The 23,487-nt window shown below is 35.7% G+C and overlaps 2 protein-coding genes across 2 annotated transcripts; both read right to left on the bottom strand.

The window, feature by feature from the left end:
• Positions 1 to 40: 40 nt before the first annotated feature.
• On the bottom strand, positions 41 to 3,466 carry LOC144544448 (uncharacterized). The gene is made up of 9 exons (XM_078292958.1): positions 3,041 to 3,466; positions 1,931 to 1,978; positions 1,689 to 1,748; positions 1,513 to 1,599; positions 1,329 to 1,433; positions 1,105 to 1,218; positions 895 to 995; positions 659 to 770; positions 41 to 425 (listed from the first exon to the last, which is right to left on the bottom strand). The coding sequence occupies exons 1-9, from the start codon at positions 3,407 to 3,409 to the stop codon at positions 300 to 302; spliced, it is 1,122 nt and encodes a 373-aa protein (XP_078149084.1). The 5' UTR covers positions 3,410 to 3,466; the 3' UTR covers positions 41 to 299.
• A 5,213-nt stretch (positions 3,467 to 8,679) lies between these two features.
• LOC144544674 (cysteine-rich receptor-like protein kinase 21) lies at positions 8,680 to 10,689 on the bottom strand. The gene is made up of 6 exons (XM_078293227.1): positions 10,531 to 10,689; positions 10,121 to 10,328; positions 9,751 to 9,988; positions 9,415 to 9,562; positions 9,102 to 9,318; positions 8,680 to 8,993 (listed from the first exon to the last, which is right to left on the bottom strand). The coding sequence occupies exons 3-6, from the start codon at positions 9,792 to 9,794 to the stop codon at positions 8,680 to 8,682; spliced, it is 723 nt and encodes a 240-aa protein (XP_078149353.1). The 5' UTR covers positions 9,795 to 9,988; positions 10,121 to 10,328; positions 10,531 to 10,689.
• Between the last annotated feature and the right edge of the window lie 12,798 nt (positions 10,690 to 23,487).

The following is a 23,487-nucleotide window of genomic DNA, read 5'->3' as shown; positions in this document are numbered from 1 at the left end:
CTAATATGCTGAGATAACTACAACTCAGGGCTAACAGTGGTAAAATAGTTACAAGTTCTACAAAATGGTATGCTGGGTCATACAAGTACTGGTTATAATACAAGTTATTTTGTCATGCTGACAAACCTTTGTAACATAAGTTGCCAAAAAATTGGTAGAAATTCACATTAACAGTTGCCATTACACTTTTAGAGGAAATGAAACATGCTATCACCAAACGTCAAAAAGAAAAAAATAAAAGACAGAATAACAAACATCTAATCTATAAGTTGCACATGTTAGCTTCTGAGAGGTATATATTATTTCTTGGACCAAAGATAAATGCCTGAAGCAAGTGCTACACCTGTTACAACTCCAACTGAAGCAAAAATCTTAAACACACCGAAACCCTTTCTTGTTGAAGGTACTTCAAGCAAACTCTGTACCTGCAAATATTAAACATTAGGGATTAGAAGAATCATACTAGCCATGCCATTTCCTATCAGAACCAGTTAAATACATTTCAGAGATAAACTTTAGTACTAATAGAGAGGTCTTTATCATGTAATAAAACACACTAAATGGGGAACAAATAACATGAAAAATAAACAGAAACAGAGACAGGACTAAATGCACAAGTGCCCTTTCTCAAAGAAAATATTAGGAGAGAGCAAATGACCTCAACTGGCTGCATCCAGTTCTTTTTAATCCCAGACAAGTGCCCCTTTCCAACCACAGCAACAACTGAAGAATTCTCTCTTGCCACTCTCAGTAGTGCTTGTGACATATACCTAAAGTTAAGAGCAGAAAAAAGAGAGAAATAAAAAAAATAAAAAAAAAGATTCAACATATAGAGATATCTAGAAAGTTTCCATAATTGGAATACAAAAAACGAAAGAGGGAACAGGAATTGACTTGTCACGCTCAACAATAAGAGTCTCCATAAGAGAGGGAAAAGCCTTGCTCATCTCTTGTACCACAACTGTAAGTGCATCCGCATCATCCATTTCCTTCAACTTTATTTGTAAAGAAGTAGAATAGAAAAGGAATTAACCATTTAATGAAATGAAGGAACAACAAAGCGAATAACAAGAAAAGAATATAGAAAACGGAAGTGCATAGTACCATTTTGGCAATTTCATCAGCACCCGGCAAGAAAACACTCTGAAAAACAATATGATACAAAAACTTGATCTTGTGCCACGTTGGCATGTTGCCCCATGTTCTCCTCAGAGTTATCTATGCACATAATACCGTAACATGTATAAATAAACCAAAATATCCTCCTAGAGTCCTAGTAGATAGAAAGGAATAATCAGAAAAGATGAGGGCCAAGATAGTAAATGTACCTGAACAGGGCGGTCGCCAAGAATAACACGAGCTCCATAACTCATGGCCTCCTCATATGCAACCCTAAATTCTGCCCCAGGAAGTACTTCCAGTTTGCTCGCCACCTTTAAATGTAACAAGAAACACAGCAGTATGATATTTCATTGACAACAGGCACTCAGAAAGAAGTGAAGATAAAAGTACCTTGGCAAGAAACCAACTATAGAGAATGCCAAAAGGGTTCGCCTTTTTGTTCTTCCACATTTCAAACATCTCACTCGTTGTTGGAACCTAATTTAACAAGAATGGAGTAGCATATTAGAACATTTCTGATGACCAAAACATTATATTCTACTAATCATACATTTTAGTTTTGGCACCTTAAAGTTTTGGGGGGTCAATATGTTAACTCTGCTTTGGCACAACTCCAAGAATACCACCTGTTTTCCAAGCCAACAAACAAATTAACAACAACAACAACAACCAAGCCTTTAGTCCCAACAAACAAATTATGATAAATAATAATTCTGTTATGTCAGAAAATAAATATTATCTAAAATATAAAATGAAGCAGCCATCTGACCTACAAAAAATGGAAAAAGGGGTGAGAAGGAAGAAGCACCTGCGGTTTCAGGTAACTGATAACAGCCTTCACCTCCTTGCATGACTCCTACAAAAAAGTAAATAAAATAGATAACTTATGGACCAGCTTTCTACCAGTAAAATTCTAATCATGACAAGTAATAGCAACAGATAATTTCAATGGAACTTTTGGACAAAAAAAAGAATCTGACTTGACAATAATAACCTCAAAGTACCTAAAGCAAAGTAAACCGGCACCATGAAAATTCTTAAATGAAGACAAATCCCAACTGACCTGAGAACTGAATCTTATTCTACCATTGCTTTGGCAACTAATGCAGATTGTTATGGAGAGGTCACCAGCTTAAATCCCATATGAGATAAAGTGTCAGTTAAGGAGGTTTGAAGGTAGGCATTAGAAATATGCAGCTTTTTGAATTTTTTTTTTTTTTTGGAAAAGGAAAGGAAATATAAGAAAATTATCAAGGTAATAGAAAGATTGTCAACATAGTGGGTAGAGCCAAGTAAGCAGTAGAAAGAATGTATTCAATTGAAGTCACTAATCTATCAAGCAAGTGATGCGGTTAAGATATTAATTTTGGTAGGTTTGGGTGAACTAATTTACCAAGGGAAGAGAAGCATATTGACAAACTATTAGTCTAAACTGATCTTCAAACTAATTGAAAAACAATATATAAATATAGCCATCGATAAACTCCCTTTCATAAGAATTAGCAACTTATCATCACCATGTGTCAGACTACAATTAAGCATCTAATTGAACACACCATTTTCAAACAAATTTCTTAATTTTTAGCTTTGCTTTATTAATTTAGTTGGAGAACCATTTCTTCGCTCAAATAGATGAGATGAGTAAATTGCTCAGTGGCAATTTGGATATTCCAATAATTAAAACCCTTAAATTGGCTAACAGTATATCTCCAGTTATAATCATCCTGAGCCATAACAAAAGCAATCTTGTTAGCGTACTAACGCCAGTTTACCTAAATTCAACAAAAAAGAAGAAGGAAGAAGAAATATTACTGAATTTCCAGCAAGGACTACAAATCAAGAAATTTCAAATCCTCAACTTTTACAACTAAGCACTCACAAATCAGAACAAATAAAATCGGAAAACTACAATATGGACCTGGGAAACGTGGGCTGTGCCGACAAGGTACACGTGGCATACACCTCCTTCGGCCGACGATTCGCACTCCAGACGCACAATCCCTTTAGCGATCTCATCCACCGAAGAAACCTCTGAATAATCCTCCGACGGTGATTGACCTGGAGAGGCAGGTTGAGATACAGGTAACTCCTCTTGCGAGCGATCTGTCGTAGAGGTTGGATCGGTTCGATCCGACGAGGGATCCATGGAGGAGATCAGAGAAGGGAAGAAGATATTGGAAAAGGGTTTATGGCAAGTTAAATTGGGGGAAAGTTTGTCTCTTTGGATAGAGAATTTGGAGAGAAATGGAGGAGAATTCAAGAGCTGAATCGAGCGAAACGGAACCATAATCAGTTTAACTTCAGAGAGGAGAAAAGGACATGGCGGGTTTCAATTTTTGCTTCCGATAATAAACAAATTAAATGAATTTACATTTCGTGCCTGGTCAGAAACAAAATTGTCGTTCACCGACTAGTGGGTCCGCCTTTAATTTTCGATATTTTTTTAACAATGGGTTTTTTTATTGTGCCGCTGTAGGCTGTAGGCTGTTGCCTGTTGCCTGTTGCTCTAATGGTGGAATCCGTATCACCACAGGGACCTGAGGTGCAGCCATAAATCTGAACCGTTTTTTTCATGTGGCACGAATCTCAAAGCAGGCCCCCAAAGTCCCAACTCCCAACGGTTCCGGATTGAGTTTGGCCCAACCGGGATCAATTGTACCTCATGTACCTGGGGGGACACAGACTCGTAATGTTGATAATGTTGTGTACGAATTCACGTCTCCTCCAATCCTGCACAAAGAAATCTTTTACAATTAATGGATTTAAACCGTTCTTTTTAACTTGGCACGAATCTCAAAGACCAGAAATACTGGCTCCCTCTACTAGTCCGAAACCCAAAATGATGATATTTAATCTCAAACCGTAAAGTGAGGCTCATCCTCTACAATATTGCAGAGGAGTTGAATCCGTTGTGTACGCACTCAGGGCGTGTTCGGATGTCACGGGATTACAGAATGAGAATGGGAATAGGAATGAGAATTCACTTATGAAAAAGTGAGAACCCACGGGTACAGAATGTACGGGATTAATTATGAGATATGAGAAAATGAGCGTTCGTTTGTATCATGGGATTAATTGTGGAAAATCTTTATTTATTTTAAAATATATATATTTATTTAATTGTTTTAGTTTAGTTTAGTTATAAATAATTTTTTATTTAATTATTGTTTATGAATAGTATAGTATCATGTTATGTATTTATTTTAATCAATTAAGTTAAAGTTAGCTTAATATAAAAAAATAATTAAATATATAATTAAAAACATTTATAAACACTTACAAAAAAAACAAAAATGTAATTACAAAAATTAGAAAACAAGCAAATATTTAAAATATGTAATTAAAAACATTTACAAAAAAATAAACTATTAAAAACATTTACTTATTACTTATTATTTTATAAAATATATTTATAAACATTTATAAAAAAATAAACATTAAACTAATTTTGAAAATATATTTTAGACGAATTTTGTATAAATATAAGAACTTAATATATGAGGTAGATCTGTTGAATATAAAATATGTGATTAAAAAGAAAAAATGAAAAAAATTGTCCGGCTTGATCTATAAAACTAATTCCACAATTGAAAACAACACAAATAGAGTTGTCTTTATATATATCATGATGGGGGTATGCCGTATGCATGTTTGAGTATAAAGAGAGAGAGAAAGAAAGTGTACACGTGGGTGAGAGAGAAAATATTCTCTCTGAAAAAACAATAATTGTGGGGTCCAATCAAGAGAGAGAAGAGTGGAAAAAAAAAATTTGCTCTGAGCTTGCGTTTTTTTTCCTAACTTTTTACACAGCGTCGGAATTATTCTAGCGAAAAAATGTGGGGAAGAAAGGAAAGAAAAATGGCTGCCAAACGGCCTTCAGAAAAAAATAGAAAAAACCCAAAAACCTTTTGAATCCCATAGGAAAAGATGCAGCCGAACAGGCCCTCACTAAAAATGAATATTCATAATTTTATTATTTATCATAATCCGCGTTTTGTATATTAATCTAAAAAATAATATTTTATAATTTATTAAATTCTTATATGAATTGAAAAATATCACACTGAATTTGTATTTAAATCAAGTAAAATTATATTTAAATTTGTTATGAAAATTAATATACTAAATAGAGTAGAACTAAGGGTGTTCTTAAGTTCATTAATCTTTTGTTACAACTTTACAAATGTAGTTACAACTTTACATGTTACATTTATAAGGTTTTGAATTAATTTAATGTAAAGTTAAGAGGTTAAAAAAACAAAGGTTTATAAGCTAATTTTAATAGGTTCATTTTTTTTATTTTGATAGTTTGATTTTATACTAAATTAATTTGAAGTTAATAAATTTGTTATTTAAATTCATCTCTCGTGACGTAGATCATTATTAACATTTGGAATTGGATTCGTCATTTGAAGACAACATAATATATTTTGCAGTTAAACTCACCGATCAATCTAATAGAATTTGGAGTTAAGCACATTAATTTAATTAAAGTCATGGTTTTTAGTATGCACATTACTAATTAAAAAGTTATTATCTCCACTCCTATTTCTTATGTATCTTTAGACACTTTAACTAAAATATTTAATTTATTCAAATTATATTCGAAATTCAAATAAATATGAATTTATGGTTGAATTTAATTCTTATAAATATAAATCTTCACGTGTAAATGAAACCTTAATGGATTCGTTTTTAGATCAAAATCCGGTAAGTTTATAGCTCTAAATCTAATTGGGCCACGAGTTAGGCTAGGGTGCTATGGATAGCATAGTGGCCTCTATGCTACGGCTCAATATTTGAGTTTTCAAAATTCAAACGGTCGATCCGAACCGTTCATCTTATTCTCCATATTAATATCTGCTTGGAGACCAAATTTTACATGTTTCTGAATTTTTTTACTATTTATTAAGTCACTTTGAAAATCGCTAATCCAACGGTTTTACTGTTTTGTGCAGCTATTGTTGGATCAACAATTTTGTAAAATACTTAATAAATAGTAAAAAAATTCAGAAAAATGTAAAATTTGGTCTCCAATCAGATATTAATATGGAGAATAAGATGAACGGTTCGGATCGACAGTTTGGATTTTGAAAACTCGAATATTGAGCCGTAGCATAGAGACCACTATGCTATCCATAGCACCCCAGCCTAACTCTTGGGCCACACCCGAAATAAAAGATGGACTGCTCAACATGCAACCTGTGGTTTCTTGCATTATTGTGATTGATCCAGCATTCTTCTATTCTTATTTTGCATTCTCTGTACAAGACCTTATCCCAATTCTATATGGTATGTTTGGTTGCAATGAGAAAATGCTATTCTTGAGAACAAACTATTTGGTATTTGGTTAAGTTAGAATAACTAAAATAGGAAATCAAATTTTATTATCTTATTAGAACAAGCTATATTCACAAAAAAATGGAACAAACTATTCTAATAAGACAAATGCCAATTTTTCTATTCTAGTTATTTTAAAATTGCAACCAAACATACTCTAATTCTATATTGTACGGAAGAATTAAAAGTTTTAGAAGTTTGAAGAATTGACACTGCATCATTCTGAATTGGGAGATGGCTTGTTTACCGAATCTTAAAACTTGAGGGACTGTTCCTGTGGTGCACTCACTGGTCCATAGGTGATGGTACCTCAATTTCCTTCTGGTACGACAAGTGGGATGAGCAGCCCTTAAGACGGCATGCTGACGGCCAGCCAAGGCCACAAAACCAGACCCTATCACTGGCTGATGAAATGCCGGCAATTTCTGATTTCTTACCATCACATCCCAACCTGCCTATTCTAAATAATGCGCAGGATGTTTTGATCTGGAGGTGGGGACAATCAGGTAATTATACCGTTATACGGCCAAGCATACATATGATGCTATGATATCTGGAGGCAAGATTAGATGTGGTTTCTTCCAAATATGGATACCAAAATTTATTTTTTTCTTATCTCATGATACCAGGTAGAACTCTGACACAAGATGTCCTGAGAAAAAGGAAAATTCTATGTGATTTGGGATGTGTCATGTGCCAGAATTTCCCTATAGAATTGGCACTGCACTTGTTTTTTCTCTGCCCCTATGCCGTACACGTCTGGTGGTGTGTCTCATCAAAACTTGGTTTTCAAATTTTCAAGCCAGGTTTAACAGTACAGAGTATATGGTATGAGTCCCTAGCAGTCTTCAAAATCAGCACAAATGAAGATGTCAGAACCTGGACTACTTGGTTTATTTGCGTAGCATGGTTTATTTGGAAAGAAAGGAATGAAAGGGTGTTCAGGGGTGGTATGAGGCAACCAGTTTGGTGGCAGAAAGAATTCTGGTAGAAGGGCGCCTATGGTCCAAGCACTGCTACTTTTTGTTTCAGCTAGTTTCGCTGTTTTTTCTTCTTACTGCTAGTTTACCAGTAGATGTCCTACTGTTCTATTTTCTATGTGATGCTGATTTGTAAGAGTAAGGATAGTAGAGACATGCTTCTAGACTCTAGCGAGGATGTAATTTTTGGTTTCTGATTTAATACAACTCTGGCAGCTGCTGCCACGAATTCAAAAAAATCATTCTGAATACCAACACTATTCTTTGATTTCTTTCCCGCCTCCGCTCAAATCCAAATGTTTTATCTGCTTTGAGATTTGTGCTTAAGTGAATTTGCAGTAGATGCATCCCTCGCAGGAGAAAATAAAGACTTTCATTCATAATCTGTACCGAGGTGTTGGTAACAGAGATTTTGATTTGTCCAAATCATTGGAAATAAGCATAAATACGATATATTGATGGGTTTAAAGATCCGGTTGTGAACTGGGAGGTGCTATCTAAAGAGTGAATCCGTTTCCTCTGCATTAATCAAACTTTGAGTTAATGCATCTCAGCCGTTCGATCAAAATACGGATAAATCTGGCCCAAATGGAATGCATGGCCCCCTTTAATATTCGTGCCAACAAGGATCGGACAGTCTAAATTCATTCTGCATTAACTCAAAGTTTGAGTTAATGCAGAGGATCCGAATTCCTAAAAAGCAAACAAAATTGCAAAAACTGAGAAAATTAAATTTCCAGAATATACAAGTGAAGAAACAGAATTTTGCTTGGGATAGTATCTAAAAGCAAAGCAGAGAATTCCTCTTGAATTAAAATATTCTATAGTTTGAAGATTTAGTATTTCACTATTTCTTCCGGAGCTTCGAATTTTAAAGAACACCTCTCAGATTGGTTAACAATACATGTCAAGCAACGTCTTCAATGAGAATGCAGAGAATGATAACTCGAATTTACGCATAAAGGGTGAACGGTGATGCTTTCCAGAGTTGGTGATGAAAGCAGCTTGAGAGGAAGCCCAGGAAGCATCATTGTTGTACTGGTACAGCATCTGCATAACACGTTTCATGTTGGGACACTTCTTTCTATCGTGCACGAATAAAAGCGGGATTCGAGAACATCGGATGGCTTCCTCCTCTTCCTCTTACAAATTTCAAAATTCGAGAGATACATGTAAAAGTTCAAGATAAGATTGCAATAATAAAATTATTTTCTTACATCTATTCTCTCTTACAAATTTAACACCTTGTCCTATTTGGAACTAACCAAGTAGTCGGCAGCTTTGAATCTCTGAAAATTATCTCGGTTCTCTGCCTCCATAAAAACCATGGCACCGACACTCGCTTGTGTGTGACTGATGCAGTGTGCATCTCCCTTGAGGATTCCCATGTATCACCTATTGTTTCCTCAGTTCTCATTATATATGAGGAAGCCAGGGAAGCGTACAGCATCTGCATAGCACGTTTCTCACCGGGACACTTCTTTCTATCATGCTGCACGCATAAGCATTGGGTTGCTTCCTCCTCTTGCTTGGAACGTTGCCTTTGTGAATCTTGTAATTCACAGAAATTTATGTTTTAACAGCATATGAGTTTTAGTTTATAATTTAAAATTGAGTATGTACAAATTCAATAAGAAATTACTCTGAGTAGTTGAGTACCTTCGAAAAAGGCAGGTAAAGAGGGAGTTGGCAAATGAGTTTTTCTGTTTAACATCTCCAAGACAGCTTCCATGCTCGGTCGTTTTCGACAGTTATTTTGGACACAAAGCAATCCAATTTGGATACAACGGCTTACTTGGTCTTTGGGACACTTATCCCATAGGCACCGGTCAATCACCTCCGCAAGTGGCTTCTTTGCTCTGTATTGCTTCCAGATCTATTCAAAATTCACCTATTATCTGTTAATATTGCTATTGGAATCATCATTCGCTCCACGACATTTACTGATTGTATTAAGGAAAACATCACTCACCATATGTACAAGGTTTTCTTGATTGGATTGTGCATATTGTGGTATTGTGGATCCAACCACAATCTCTAGGATCAATAGACCGTAACTGTACACATCGGATCTTGTTGAGTACTGTTGTTTGAACCACAACTCTGGTGCAATGTATCCACTGCAATGAACATAACACAATCTTATTGTTCTAGAGATGTGTGTGCACTTGATTGTGCTTTTAGTTTAGTAAATTGCAATGTACATTTAATTTATCTTAATAAAAATAAAGGGACATAAAATAGCTAAAAAGCACAAACAATGATAGGGAAGGTAATGTCCTTTTTCAAACACTTTTGAAGAACTTACAATGTACCAGCTATATTTTTATCAGTTATGTGAGTATTGTTCATTTTCAGAATTCTTGAAAGACCAAAATCTGCAATCTTAGCATTGTACTGATCATCGAGCAATATATTTTCTGGTTTGATATCACAATGGATGATTTTATGATCTGAACCATGATGAAGACAACAAAGACCTTTAGCAACTCCTTTTATAATATTGAATCGTTTTTCCCAATCAAGAGCGTGATGCTTTATCTCATCTGTCAGAATTAATAAAAGTTTGATATGTACAAATCAGTCTTTCAAATATATTAACCTGTTTGAATTCTTTGTTGGGTGAAAAAACAAAAATTTTGAAAAGTGAAATCGAAATTCAGGAAAGATAGGCTAACCACTCAGGCAATTAGAAATGTCTCCATTCTGTACATATTCATACACTAGTAGATAATTTCCTGCTTCCCAGCAAAAACCCAAGAGCTTTACAAGGTTATTATTGTCAAAAAAAGAAAGCAGTGAAATCTCCTTCTTAATATCAAGTAGCAGCTTTAACGAACTCCCCGCAATTTTCTTGATGGCAACAATTTGTCCGCCAATTATACCCTGTACATGATAGTTCGTTGAAAACGTCATTATCTGAAATTCAACAGTTCAAATGACAATGTTTACAGAAACTCGTTACTCGTCTGTTACTTCTGTACCAGTATATAATTATACAGGATAGACACTGAAACATGCCAATGAGCAAGAGCCTAATTGCCTAAACTGTGTAGACAAACATATTAAAGAAAGATGGATATATAACCTTGTATACAACCCCAAAACCACCACTTCCTATTTTGTTTTCATCGCAAAAATTGTTGGTGGCGATTGCCAGATCTACTAGTAAATATTGTGCTGGCTGTACCGCTCCTGATCTAACCACTGAATTTTCTTCCTTGTCAGTTTTTGTTTGTCCTGTACATTAAGCCAATAATATATAAACCCATGAAATTAGTTTGAATAATAGTTAATTTTTTGTATATATATTCATTTCAGAAAAATACACAAGAAAACTTACCGATTATTTCATGAGCTGTTCGTCGGTATCTCTGCTCAACCTTTGACAATATAATAGCCACAATCACTAATAATATTTCAAAAAGAATTAGCCATGTTGTAATAAAAACCATTATTTACTTATTATCAGAAGCACTTAGTTTGTAAACAATGAAATCGTAAGAAAGAACAGAGGAGAAGACAGTAATAATCTTGACCAAGGTTGGAAACAAATTTTGATATAGAGATTTGATACTACTGCTCAAGTATTTTATATGCAACTTCAGTCAACGTTGAAATAAAGAAACTTCGTCCCTATTTTTGCTTCTAGATGATAGACTTCTGATTAATTGAATGTTGACCAAAGCTATTAATTGAAAAGTTTTTCATGACAAAGACTCAAATACCTCAATTTCAATATTGTTTCCAGAAAATGTCTACTTTTCAAAAGCCTTCAAGCTGCAAAATATTAGTATATATACTTGGGTATTTTTTTTACAACATTTTAGTTTCATTTATATGGACATTAAGAACATACAGAAAAGTTTTGTAATATTAATTTTATTTTGATAGGAATTATAAAAGAACAATGTCCATAAAATTAATGCACCCTAATTGATTCTTTTACAACTCTTGGGCCGAATTTTTTATTTATAGAAAAAGGAAAAAAAATAATAATAAAAATGGGAAAGGTGGGAAAAAAATTTAAAACTAGGATTCTGGTTCTATTCTGTAGCGTCCACCAAGGACTTTTGGAGTGGACTTCAAAGAATAGGGGGTCTACGGCGTCGAATTGGAATCTCCTCAAATCCTCAATTGAGGAGAGAGAAAGAGGAGAGAGATAGATACACAGAGGGAGATTTCACGACCCAGGAATTTGTCTGGAATTTCAGTAGATTTGAACTCTTGCAACGTCAAATAATAAAAAAAGTATCTCGACGTTATAGAATAGAGCATCTAGCAGACAAAAAGGGAGGTACTGATATTAAGCAAACATCTCGCTCATTGGACTGTTCCTAATGTTTGCTTAGGTTGTGCTCAAGAAATGAGAGGGAGAACCCTCATTAAAGAGAAGGAAGGGGACTAATCGGAGGTGAGGCCACCTCTGAATAACATTTTTACACTCCAATTTGGAGGTGACAATAAAAAATCAATGCTTCGTAACCTTTCTCTTCCCTCCTAACTGTAGACTTTCACCTGCTTTCTCTTCCATTCACTTCTTCTGGAGTAGGGGAAACTATCGGGCAGACCGCACCCTCCTTCGTGCACAGTGTTTTTTTCCTTCCTCTCCCTCCACGTCCCTCCGCGTATCTCTAATTGGAGCACGGCCTTAATATTTGCTTGAGGGGAGCGGGGAATGTCCAATGAGCATCGGAATTAAATTGGTCTATACTTATTTGGAATGATTTGCTTTATAACACTACTACAAAAAAAACTCTTTTGTATCGGTTTCAATCGCGTTGCGTCATCTGGATCCGAGTCGATGCTTATCACTCCGATAGAAAATGTACACTAACATCAGCTCAAAACAGATGGCGTTAATTAATATACCATCGGCAGAGGTCGTTCGGCCATTGAGTGGGACATACCCAATGCCATCGCTTTTGTTTAGCAACCGATGGTAAGTGTGATTGACGATGGGTCACTGTGCTTTCTATGGCATTGCTTGCGATTTTTTCTGCCGATGGTAAATGTCACATACAACATCATTTTTTCTTTTATTTGTGTTGGCGTTGTTATCTTAGCTTTGCATCCGTTTTTAATTTGAACCGTTGATGATTTATATATATATATATATTTAGTTACACCCCAATTAGGAACTAGCCTTCATTTGCTAGCCCTTTTTTAAACCCATCATTTCAACCAACAATTTTAAACATGCATTCAACCAAATATATAAATAGACAACATGCATAATGCATATTGTACCCAACAACAATATACATAGCTGTAATATAACAACATTATATATTACCAACAAGCCATATATATAATTAACTGTATATCATTAATTGTACCAGCAGAAATGTATGTATCCTCTCACAACAAGCTCAGCAAAGCTTTCACGCAATTGTACCTACTGATTGTACCAATGACAAAAATGTACATCAAATATGTGTACCAATAACTAACTGTTGTTCTCAAGTACCAACGACAAAAATGTACATCATATATGTGTACCAAAAACTGACCAAGTTTTAATTCAGACATGCATTTGTCAAGGTAAAACATGATCGAAGAAGTACTTGCACCATTTTGTACAGATCGCATATAGTTATGCTTCCTTGTACGGTGTAATGCTTAATTTGCTCTGCATGAACAAACTCCGAACATATTAACAACATATACATATATATAATAAATGAATCTGAAAGCATGAATGACAGATAGATAAAAATAGGTGATTAACTTTAGAAAAGATCTAAATTTTTTTTTGATGATGAACTCCATGTTCTTCATCACAAAATAGCCGCATTTCCAGTCCCCCCCTTGTCTAGGGTATTGATTTGTGTCAAGATAATAGGGGATGAGCCCTGGAAAAATGATGTCAACATTTACCATTCTAATTTATCATTCTGCTGCTAAACCCAGTTGAAAATTGCAATAAATTAGAATGATAAACTCAGATTGAAATATTTTCTTCCCACATAGTCTCTAACATCCTGCTGCTCATTTTTATTCCTTAGTAAGTATTACCGATGAGCCCTGGAAATAATACAACACTCCAATTGAAGGTGTTTGAAGCACTCTAGTAGTCTTTAGATGGCAAGATAATAGGACAATTATAACCCTAATACAACACTTCAATTGAAGGTCTTAGGAGCACTCCAGTAGTGTCCTCTATATTGCAAGATAATAGAGCATTTACAACCCTAATACAACACTCCAATTGAAGGTGTTTGGAGCACACTTGTAATGTCTCTATATGGAAAAATAATATGGGATCTACAATCCTAATACAACACTCCAATTAAAACTGTATGGATCACACTAGTAGTGTTTATATATTGCAAGATTATAAGGTATTTACAACCCTAATACAACACTCCAATTGAAGATGTTTGAAACACTCTAGTAGTGTATATGGCAAGATAATAGGGCACTTACAACACTAATACAATACTCCAATTGAAGGTCTTTGGAGTACTCTAGTAGTGTCTATATGACAAGATAATAGGGGATTTACAACCTTAATACAACACTCAAATTGAAGGTGTTTGGATCACTCTAGTAGTGTCTCTAATGACAAGCTAATAGGGGATGTACAACCCTAATACAACACTCCAACTGAAGGTGTTTGGAGAACTCTAGTAGTGTCCCAATATGTCAAGATAATAAGGCATTTACAACCCTAATACAACACTCTAATTGAAGGTGTATGGACCACTCTAGTAGTGTCTCAATATTGCAAGATAATATGGCATTTACAACCCTAATACAACACTCCAATTGAAGATATTTTGAGCACTCTAGTAGTATCTCCATATTGCTAGATAATTGGGTATTAACAACCCTAATACAACACTCCAATTGAAGGTTTTTGGAGCACACTAGTAGTGTCTCCATATTGCTAGATAATTGGGTATTAACAACCCTAATACAACACTCCAATTGAAGGTTTTTGGAGCACACTTTTAGTCTCTATATGACAAGACAATAGGGGATTTATAACCCGAGTACAATACTCCAATTAAAGGTGTTTGCAGCACTTTAGTAATGTCCCTATATGGCAAGATATTAGGGCATTAACAAACCTAATACAACACTCCAACTGAAGGTCTTTGGAGAACTCTAGGAATGTTTCTAGATGGAATGATAGTAGGGTAGTTGTAACCCTCATACAACACTAGAATTGAAAGTGTTTAGAGCACTCTAGTAGTGTCTCCAGATGGCAAGATAATAGGGCATTTAGAACCTTAATAAAACACTCCAATTGAAGATATTTGGAGCACTCTAGTCAGTGTCTTCAAATGGAAAGATAATAGGTCATTTAAAACCCTAATACAATACTCCAATTGATGGTGTCTGGAGCACTTAAGTAATGCCCCTATTTGGCAAGATAATAGAGCATTAACAACCCTAATACCACACTCCAATTGAAAGTGTTTCAAGCGCTCTAGTATTCTCTTTATATGACAAGATAATAGGGCATTTACAACCCTAATAGAACACTCCAATTTTAGGTGTTTGGAGCACTCTAGTAGTGTCTCTATATTGCAATTCAATAAGACATTTACAACCCTAATACAACACTCCAATTAATAGCAGGATAATAGGGCATTTACAACCCTAATACAACACTCCAATTGATGGTGTTTGGAGCACACTTGTAATGTCTCTATATGGCAAAATAATATGGGATCTACAATTCTAATACAACACTCCAATCAAAGGTGTTTGGAGTACACTTTTAGCGTCTCTATTTGGCAAGACAATATGGGATTTCCAACCCTAGTATAATACTCCAATTAAAGCTGTTTGTAGCACTCTAGTAATGTCCCTATATAGCAAGATAATAGGGCATTAACAAACCTAATACAACACTCCAATTGAAGGTCTTTGGAGAACTCTAAGAATGTTTCTAGATGGAATGATAGTAGGGTAGTTGTAACCCTAATACAACACTCCAATTAAAAGTGTTTGGAGCACCTTAGTAGTGTCTCCAAATGTCAACACTCCAATTTACAATCCTAATACAACACTACAATTGAAGGTGTTTGGAGCACTCTAGTAATGCCTATTTGGCAAGATAATAGGGCATTAACAACCCTAATACAACACTCCAATTGAAAGTGTTTCGAGCACTCTAGTATTCCCTTTATATGACAAGATAATAGGGCATTTACAATCCTAATAGAACACTCTAATTTTAGGTGTTTGGAGCACTCCAATAGTGTCTCTATATTGCAATGCAATAAGGCATTTACAACCCTAATACGACACTCCAATTGAAGCTGGTTGGAGCACACTTGTAGTGTCACTATATGACAAGATAATATGGAAATTTACAACCCTAATACAACACTCCAATTAAAGGTGTTTGGATCCTTCTAGTAGTGTCTCTATATTGCAAGATAATGAGGTATTTACAGCCCTAATGCAATGCTCCAATTGAAGGTGTTTGGACCACACCCGTAGTGTCTCTATATGGCAAGATAATAGGGGATTTACAACCCTAATACAACACTCAAATTCAAGGTGTTTGAATCACTATAGTAGTGTCTCTAATGGCAAGCTAATAGGGGATGTACAACCCTAATACAACACTCCAACTTAAGGTGTGTGGAGCACTCTAGTAGTGTCTCCAGATGACAAGATAAAAGGGCAGTTACAACCCTAATACAACACTCCAATTGATGGTGTTTGGAGCACTCTCGTACTGTATATTGCAAGATAATAAGACACCAATTGAATGTGTTTGGACCACACTTGTAGTGTCTTTATATGGGAAAATAATATGGCATTTACAACTCAAATACAACACTCTAATTGAAAGTGCTTGGAGCACTCTAGTAGTGTCTTTAAATAGAAGGATAATTGGGCATTTACAACCCCAATACAACACTCCATTTGAAGCTGTTTCGAGCACAGTGTTAATATGGGATTTGCATCCCTAATACAACACTCGAATTTAATGTTTTGGAGGACTCCAGTACTGTCTATATATTGCAAGATAATAATGCATTTACAACCCTAATACAACACCACGATTGAAGGTGTTTGGAACACTCTAGTAGTTTCTCCATATTGCCAGATAATAGGGAATTAACAACCCTAATACAACACTCCAATAGAAAGTGATTGGAGCACACTTGTAGTGTCTCTATATGGCTCGGCCATTTACAACCCTCATACAACACTCTAATTGAAGGTAATTAGAACACTCTAGTAGTGTCTCTAGAAGGAACGATAATATGGTAGTTATAACTCTAATACAACTCCAATTGAAGGTGTTTGGAGCACTCTAGTAGTTTCTCCATATTGCCAGATAATAGGGAATTAACAACCCTAATACTACACTCCAATTGAAGGTGTTTGGAGCACACTTTTAGTGTCTCTCTATGGCAAGATAATAGGAGATTACAACCCTGGTACAACACTCCAATTAATGGTGTTTGGAGCACTCTAGTAATGTTCTTATATGGTAAGATTAACAAACCTAATACAACACTTCAATTGAAGGTGTTTGGAGGACTCTAGGATTGCCTCTAGATGGAATGATAATAGGGTAGTTGTAACTCTAATACAACACTCCAATTGAAGGTGTTTGGAGCACTCTAGTAGTGTCTCTAGATGACAAGATAATAGGGCATTTACAACGCAAATACAACCCTCCAATTGAACGTGTTTGGAGCACTCTAGTAGTGTCTCCAAATGATAAGATAATAGGGCACTTAGAACCCTAGTAAAACACTCTCATTGAAAATGTTTCGAGCAAGCTAGTAGTATCTCGAGATGGCAAGATAATAGGCCATTTACAACCCTAATACAACACTCCAATTGAAGGTGTTTTGAGCACTATAGTAATGTCCCTATTTGGCAAGATAATAGGGCATAAACAACCCTAATACACCACTCCAATTGAAAGTGGTTCGAGCACTCTAGTAATCTATTTATATAGCAAGATAATACAACATTTACAACCCTAACACAACAATCCAAGTTTAGGTGTGTGGAGCACTCTAATAGTGTCTCTATATTTCAAGATAGTAAAACATTTACAACCCTAATACAAGACACTAGTAGTGTCTCTATATTGCAATGTAATAAGGCATTTACAACGCAAATACGACACTACAATTGAAGGTGGTTAGAGCACACTTGTAGTTTCTCCAGATGGCAAGATAATACGGGATTTACAACCCTAATAAACTCCAATTTATGGTGTATGGAGCACTCTAGTAGTATATTGCAAGATAATAGGTCATTTACAACCCTAATACAAGGAATGATAATAGGGTAGTTATAATTCTAATACAACACTCCAATTGAAGGTGTTTGCAGCACTCTAGTAGTGTCACTAAATGGCAAGATAATAGGGCATTTACAACGCAAATACAACTCTCCAATTGAAGGTGTTTGGAGCACTCTAGTAGTGTCTCCAGATGATAAGATAATAGGCCATTTACAACTCTAATACAACACTCCAATTGAAGATGTTTTGAGCACTATAGTAATGTCCCTATTTGGCAAGATAATAGGGCATAAACAACCCTAATACACCACTCCAATTGGAAGTGTTTCGAGCACTCTAGTAATCTATTTATATGGCAAGACAATAGGGCATTTACAACCCTAATATAACAATCCAATTTTAGGTGTGTGGAGCACACTAATAGTGTCTCTATATGTCAAGATAGCTTAATATTTATAACCCTAATACAATACACCAATTGAAGGTGTTTGGTTCACTCTAGTTCTCTAATGGCAAGCTAATAGGGGATGTACAACCCTCATACAACACTCCAACTTAAGGTGTGTGGAGCACTCTAGTAGTGTCTCCAGATGGCAAGATAATAAGGCATTTACAACCCTAATACAACACTCTAATTGAAGGTGTTTGGATCACTCTAGTAGTGTCTCAATATTGCAAGATAATAGGGCATTTACAACCCTAATACAACACTCCAATTGAAGATTTTTCGACCACACTTTTATTACGTCTATACGGCAAGATAATAGGGGATTTACAACCCTAATACAACACTCCAACTGAAGGTATTTGGAGCACTCTAGTACTGTCTCTATATTGATAATAAGGCATTTACAGGCCTAATAAGAAAACTCCAATTTAAGGTGTTTGGAGCACTCTAGTACTGTGTTTTATTGCAAGATAATATGGCATTTACTACCCTAATACAACACTCCAATTAAAAATGTTTAGAACACTCTAGTAGTGTCTCTCTATATTGCAAGATAATAAGGCATTTACAACACTCCAATTGTGTTTTGAGCACCCTTGTAGTGTCACTCTATTACAATATAATAGGGCATTTATAACCCAAATACGACACTCCAATTGAAGGTGTTTGGGGCACTCTAGTAGTGTTTCTATATTGCAAGATTATAAGGCATTTACAACCCCAATACAACACTCCAATAGAATGTTTTTGGAGCATACTAGTATTGTCCCTACATGACAAGATAATAGGTCATTTACAACCCTCATACAACACTCCAATTGAAGGTGTTTGGAGCACTCCAATAGTGTCTTCATATGGCAAGATAATAGGGCATTTACAACCTTAATACAACATTCCAATTGAAGGTGTCTGGAGCACTCTAGTAGTGTCTCCATATTACCAGATAATAGGGGGGATTTACAACTCTAGTACAACACTCCAATTAAAGGCGTTTTGAGTACTCTAGTAATGTTCCTAAATGGCAAGATAATTGGGCATTAACAAACCTAATACAACATTCCAAATGAAAGTGTTCGGAAGACTATAGGATTGTCTCTAGATGGAATGATAATAGGGTAGTTGTAACTCTAATACAACACTCCAATTGAAGGTTTTTGGAACACTCTAGAAGTGTCTCCAGATGGCAAGATAATAGGGCATTTAGAATGCAAATACAACCCTCCAATTGAAGGTGTTTGAAGCACTCTAGTAGTGTCTCTATATGGCAATATAATAAGGCATTTACAACCCTAATACGACACTCCAATTGAAGATGTTTCGAGCAATCTAGTAGTGTCTTTATATGGCAAGAGACCAGGGCATTAACAACCCTAATACAACACTCCAAATGAAAGTGTTTCGAGCATTCTAGTATTCTTTCAATATAGCAAGACAATAGGGCATTTACAACCTTAATACAACACTCCAATTTCAGATGTGTGGATCACTCTAATAATGTCTCTATAGTTCAAGATAATAAGACATTTACAACCCTAATACAGCACTCGAATTGAAGGTGTTTCGAGCACTCTAGTAGTGTCTCCAGATGACAAGAAAAAAGGCATTTACAACCCTAATACAACACTCCAATTGAAGGTGTTTGGAGCACACTTTTAGTTTCTCTATATGGCAAGATAATAGGGGATTTATAAACCTAATACAACAGTGAAATTAAAGATGTTCGGAGCACTCTAGTAATGTCCCTATATGGCATGATAATAGGGCATTTATAACCCTAATACAACACTCCAATTGAAGGTGTTTGAAAAACTCTTGTGGTGTCTTTATATGGCATGGTAATATGACATTTACAATCCTAATACAACACTCGAATTTAAGGTGTTCTGAGCACTCTAGTTGTGTCTCTATATTACAATATAATAAGGCATTTACAACCCTAATACAACACTGTAATTGAAGGCGTTTGGAGAACTCTAGTTGTGTCTTTATATGGCAAGATAATCGCGCATTTATAACTCTAAAGCAACACTCCAACAAATGAACTTTGCAGCACTCAAGTAGTGTCTCCAGATGGCAAAATAATAGGGCATTTACAACCCTAATACAACACTCCAATGGAAGATGTTTGGAGCACTCTAGTAGTATCTCTATATAGCAAGAGAATAGGACATTTACATCCCTAATACAACACTCCAATTGAAGGTGTTTGGAGCACACTTGTAGTTTCTCGAGATGACAAGATAATAGGGTATTTACAACCCTAATACAACACTTCAATTAAAGGTGTTTGAAGCACTTTAGTAGTGTCTCTATATTGCGAGATAATAGGGCATTTAGTACCCAAATACAACACTCCAATTGAAGGTGTTTGGAACACTCTATTAGAGTCTCTATATTACAATATAATAGGGCATTTATAACCCTAATACGACACTCCAATTGAAGGTGTTTGGAGCACACTTGTAGTGTCTCGAGATGGCAAGATAATAGGGTATTTACAACCCTAATACAACACTTCATTTAAAGGTGTTTGCACTTTAGTAGTGTCTCTATATTGCGAGATAATAGGTCATTTAGTACCCAAATACAACACTCCAATTGAAGGTGTTTGGAACACTCTATTAGAGTCTCTATATTACAATATAATAGGGCATTTATAACCCTAATACGACACTCCAATTGAAGGTGTTTGGAGCACACTTGTAGTGTCTCCAGATGGCAAGTGAATAGGGCATTTACCACCCAAACACAAACACTCTAATTGAATGCGTTTGCAGCACTCTATTAATGCCTTTATATTACAATATAATAGGGCATTTATAACCCTAATACGACACTCCAATTGAAGGTGTTTGGAGAACACTTGTAGTGTCCCCAGATGGCAAGTGAATAGGGGATTTACAACCCTTATACAACACTCCAATTGGTGTTTGGAGCACTCTAGTAATGCCTTTATAAGGAGAACAGCTTTGGTCCGATGGCTATGGGACCCAAAGTGGTTCCAATGGGTTCGCTCACCATCGGATTTGCTGTAGGATTCGCGCCCGCACTTTTGCGATGACCATCGGACCCAAGCTGAAGTCCTTTCTAAGGCAATATAATCGGGCATTTACAACCCTAAAACAACACTCCAACTGAAGGTGTTTGGAGCACTCAAGTAGTGTCTCCAGATGGCAAGATAAAGGGCATTTACAACCCTAATACAACACTCCAGTTGAAGGTGTTCGGGGGCACACTTGTAGTGTCTCTATTGCAGGATAATCAGGGATTTACAACCCTAATACAACAGTCAAATTAAAGATGTTTGGAGCACTCTTGTAATGTCCCTATATGGCATTATAATAGTGCATTTATATCCCTAATACAACACTCCAATCGATGGAGTTTGCAGGACACTAGTAGTGTCTCCAGATGGCAAGATAATGGGGCATTTACAATCCTAATACAACACTCCAATTGAAGGTGTTTGGAGTACTCTAGTATTGTATCTATATGGCAAGATAATCAGGCATTTACAACCCTAATACAACACTCCAATTGATGGTGTTTGGAGCACACTTGTAGTGTCTCAAGATGGTAAGATAATAGGGGATTTACAACCCTAATACAAACTTTGAATTAAAGGTGTTTTGAGCACTTTAGTAGTGTCTCTATATTGCTAGATAATATGGCATTTACTACACAAATACAACAGTCCAATTGAAAATGTTTGGTGCACTCTATTAGTGTCTCTATATAACAATATAAGAAGCATTTATAACCCTAATATGACACTCCAATTGAATGTGTTTGGAGCACTCTTGTGGTGTCTTTATATGGCATGGTAATAGGGCATTTACAACCCTAATACAACACTCCAATTTAAGGTGTTCGAAGCACTCTAGTTCTGTCTCTATATTACAATATAATTAGTCATTTACAACCCTAATACAACACTCCAATTGAAGGTGTTTGATGCACTATAATAGTTTCTCTATATGGCAAGATAATAGGAGATTTACAACCCTAATACAACACTCTAATTGAAGGTGCTTGGAGCATTATAGTAGTGTCTTTATATGGCAAGATAATCGCGGATTTATAACCCTAAAATCACACTCAAACTGAAGGTGTTTGGAGCACTCTAGTAGTCTCTCCAGTTGGGATTATAGGGCATTTACAACCCTAATACAACACTCCAATTGAAGGTGTTTGGGACACCCTATTACAAGAAAATAGGGCATCTGCAACCCTAATACAATACTCCAATTGAAGATGTTTGGAGCACTCTTGTGGTGTCTTTATATGCCATGGTAATAGGGCATTTATAACCCTAATACAACACTCCAATTTAAGGTATTCGGAGCGCTCTAGTTGTGTCTCTATATTACAATTTAATAAGTCATTTACAACCCTAATTCAACACTCCAATTGAAGGTGTTTGAACCACTATAATAGTTTTTCTATATGGCAAAATAATAGGAGATTTACAACCCTAATACAACACTCTAATTGAAGGTGTTTGGAACACTCTAGTAGTGTCTTTATATGGCAAGATAATCGCGCATTTATAACTCTAAAACAACACTCCAACTGATGGAGTTTGCAGCACTCTAGTAGGATCTCCGGATGTCATGATAATGGGGCCTTTACAACCCTAATACAACACTCCAATTGACGGTATTTGGAGCACTCCAGTAGTGTCTCTATATGGCTAGATAATAGGCCATTTACAACCCTAATACAACACTCCAATTGATGGTGTTTGGAGCACACTTGTAGTGTCTCGAGATGGCAAGATAATAAGGGATTTACAACCCTAATACAACACTTGAATTAAAAGTGTTTGGAGCACTTTAGTAGCGTCTCTATATTGCTAGATAATAGGGCATTTACTATCCAAATACAACACTCCAATTGAAGGTGTTTGGAGCACTCTATTAGTGTCTCTATATTACAATATAATAAGTCATTCACAACCCAAATACAACACTCCAATTGAAGGTGTTTAAAGCACTATAATAGTGCATCTATATGGCAAGATAATAGGGGATTTACAACCCTAATACAACACTCTAATTGAAGGTGTTTGGAGCACTCTAGTAGTGTCTTTATATAGCAAGATAATCGCGCATTTATAACTATAAAACAACACTCCAACTGATGGAGTTTGCAGCACTCTAGTAGGATCTCCATATGTCATGATAATAGGGCATTTACAACACTAATACAACACTCCAATTGAAGGTGTTTGGAGCACTCTAGTAGTGTCTTTAGAAGGCAATATAATAGGACATTTACAACCCTAAAACAACACTCCAACTGAACGTGTTTGGAGAACTCAAGTAGTGTCTCCAGAAAGCAAGATAATAGGAGATTTA

Source organism: Carex rostrata, chromosome 26 (assembly GCF_964058835.1).
Source record: "Carex rostrata chromosome 26, lpCarRost1.2, whole genome shotgun sequence".
In the NCBI taxonomy this organism is placed as follows: domain Eukaryota; kingdom Viridiplantae; phylum Streptophyta; class Magnoliopsida; order Poales; family Cyperaceae; genus Carex; species Carex rostrata.
This window is presented reverse-complemented; position numbering and strand designations above follow the sequence as displayed.

What these genes read in the sequence shown, in the direction of transcription:
- LOC144544448 (XM_078292958.1), bottom strand. Translation starts at nt 3,409, where the DNA reads ATGGTTCCGTTTCGCTCGATTCAGCTCTTGAATTCTCCTCCATTTCTC. An exon ending in GCACAGCCCACGTTTCCCAG is followed by an intron (nt 1,979 to 3,040) that starts GTCCATATTGTA and finishes ACTTTTTTGTAG; the next exon opens with GAGTCATGCAAGGAGGTGAA. An exon ending in CTGATGAAATTGCCAAAATG is followed by an intron (nt 996 to 1,104) that starts GTACTATGCACT and finishes TTACAAATAAAG; the next exon opens with TTGAAGGAAATGGATGATGC.
- LOC144544674 (XM_078293227.1), bottom strand. Translation starts at nt 9,794, where the DNA reads ATGAACAATACTCACATAACTGATAAAAATATAGCTGGTACATT. An exon ending in AAGAAAACCTTGTACATATG is followed by an intron (nt 9,319 to 9,414) that starts GTGAGTGATGTT and finishes AATTTTGAATAG; the next exon opens with ATCTGGAAGCAATACAGAGC. An exon ending in TTTACCTGCCTTTTTCGAAG is followed by an intron (nt 8,994 to 9,101) that starts GTACTCAACTAC and finishes GTGAATTACAAG; the next exon opens with ATTCACAAAGGCAACGTTCC.